Source organism: Puntigrus tetrazona, chromosome 15 (genome assembly GCF_018831695.1).
Source record: "Puntigrus tetrazona isolate hp1 chromosome 15, ASM1883169v1, whole genome shotgun sequence".
Lineage (NCBI taxonomy): Eukaryota > Metazoa > Chordata > Actinopteri > Cypriniformes > Cyprinidae > Puntigrus > Puntigrus tetrazona.
In genome coordinates, this window is record NC_056713.1 from 11,637,308 (window position 1) to 11,639,273 (window position 1,966).

At 42.3% G+C, this 1,966-nt stretch overlaps 1 protein-coding gene across 1 annotated transcript; it reads right to left on the reverse strand.

The window, feature by feature from the left end:
• Positions 1-1,128: 1,128 nt before the first annotated feature.
• Positions 1,129-1,580, reverse strand: LOC122358632 (rho GTPase-activating protein 36-like). Its single transcript, XM_043258509.1, has 2 exons — positions 1,502-1,580; positions 1,129-1,418 (listed from the first exon to the last, which is right to left on the reverse strand). The coding sequence occupies exons 1-2, from the start codon at positions 1,557-1,559 to the stop codon at positions 1,129-1,131; spliced, it is 348 nt and encodes a 115-aa protein (XP_043114444.1). The 5' UTR covers positions 1,560-1,580.
• Between the last annotated feature and the right edge of the window lie 386 nt (positions 1,581-1,966).

The following is a 1,966-nucleotide window of genomic DNA, read 5'->3' on the forward strand; positions in this document are numbered from 1 at the left end:
TTCTACGAACACATTGAAAGATCAGTGTCTTTCTCTCTTTTTTCCATCATTGAACAGTGATCGTACTGTACCTGTGAGTGCATGAGCACAAATTCCTCCAAAAAACCTCTGAATCGTTTTCTCAGTCGCCCAAGTCGTCCAGTTTTGGTAACCTTTAATCTAAAAAATACACACATAAAACAAGAGTGTATGTTGACTGACAAGCATTCAACAATTACTTAATTAATTACAAACAAAAAAACTATAATGACCACCATCTCTCTGTGTGTGTGTGTGTGTGTGTGTGTGTGTGTGTGTGTGTGTGTGTGTGTGTGTGAGCGTATATACCGTATTTCAGTGAGTGGCAGTTGTGGGGCACACTCTTTAATAGTCCAGTCCATTTTCTCCTCCAACACACAAACATATTTCCAAACATGTTTCAATCTCTCAAAGATATATACAAACCTAAAAATGGTCTGTTATTTTCACACTTAGCAATGACTAATAGTTTAAAACATCCACCAACCCAATCACACAAAGTTACAAACATAAACTTATAACATGAGTGAGTAGTAGAGTAATAAACTCACTGCTGTGTTGCTGGCGGATGCATGAAGATACATGTCTGGCAGCAGGTGGATCAGATTGTCCAGCAGGTACTTGATCAAAGCATTACACTGCCCCTGTTCCTTAAACAAGGTGGGGCTGAAAGGAACGCTGCACATACAAATAACAAATACATATCACCGTACTAAATACCCCACACTCCCCATTCACCCCATACTCATTTTATGACTGACAACTCCATAAGACTGGTCTCTGCATCTTATAATAATAACTTAAAAATATGTAACACATCATCCCTTATAACACCTCAGTGCTTTTATTTTGTTAGATATTAAAGATATCTAAAGAACACGCTATATTCGCTGAATGCACACATACAAACACTCACTGAAAGATGTTGGATCCAAAAACGCTTGCCAGCTTTGTAGATGTCATTCGATTGAAATGACTCTCAGCGGCAACACGGGACAGGAAGTACATTAGATAACAGAGGACATTGAAATGTTCCTCTGGAAGAGTCTTCAGCACAGTCCTCAAAGCCTGATTCAGCTCTTCTTTTTTGAATCTGCAACATACAAGGATTCAGTAAGACCAGTCGGATAAATCTGTTTTGCTGAGCGGCAAGTGCTTAACACGTTCACTCATCACCACCTCAACTTCTCTTACCCTGAACACCTGCAGCAGTTGTGTCTTGTGTGGCTCCGGGATAAGTCCACCAGGTATTTCCTTGAGGAAATGTTTCAGTAAGGAGGCCCAAGTATCTACATCCCTACTGTCACGCTCTGGAAAGCCTCCATCATCGAAACCTTTCTTTAGGTCCCTGCAGCGTTGTACTGATCCGCCGACTATGAACAGGCCGATCTTGCTGAGACCTAAACACAAAGACGCGTTTTGCAAATACACACAACTTCTACGTACTAGCGGCGAACACTGAGAAACACCGTCGAACACTCACCGTGCTTCTCCACAAACTCCACCATGTGTGTGAGCGCCAGAGGAAGACCCTGCCTCATCTGTCCACTCTTCCTCAGACTAATGAGGGCACACCAAACACGGCTCTAGGTGTTTCCACCTGCACGGGCCCAAGGTTCAGTAGGAAAACCAGTCCGTAATTTTTAACTCACTCAGAATAATAACACTGCACAGCACATCATGCATTAGAATGGTTTTTAGTTCCAGCAGGCGTACATTTCAACATCTGTACACTAATACACATTTACAATTCGCTATTTGAACATTATGGCATACTCACACACAGTGATAAAGCACCGATCGCTCCCATTTCCATGAATGGATCGGGGCTTTTTCAGTAGCAGAGCTACCAATCAGAGGAGAGTCCGAAGCCGTGTAGGTCAAAAGCGGAAAAGGGTCAAAACCGGGAGTCAGTATCGAGTCAAAATCAGTGTCAAAACCAGAAAAA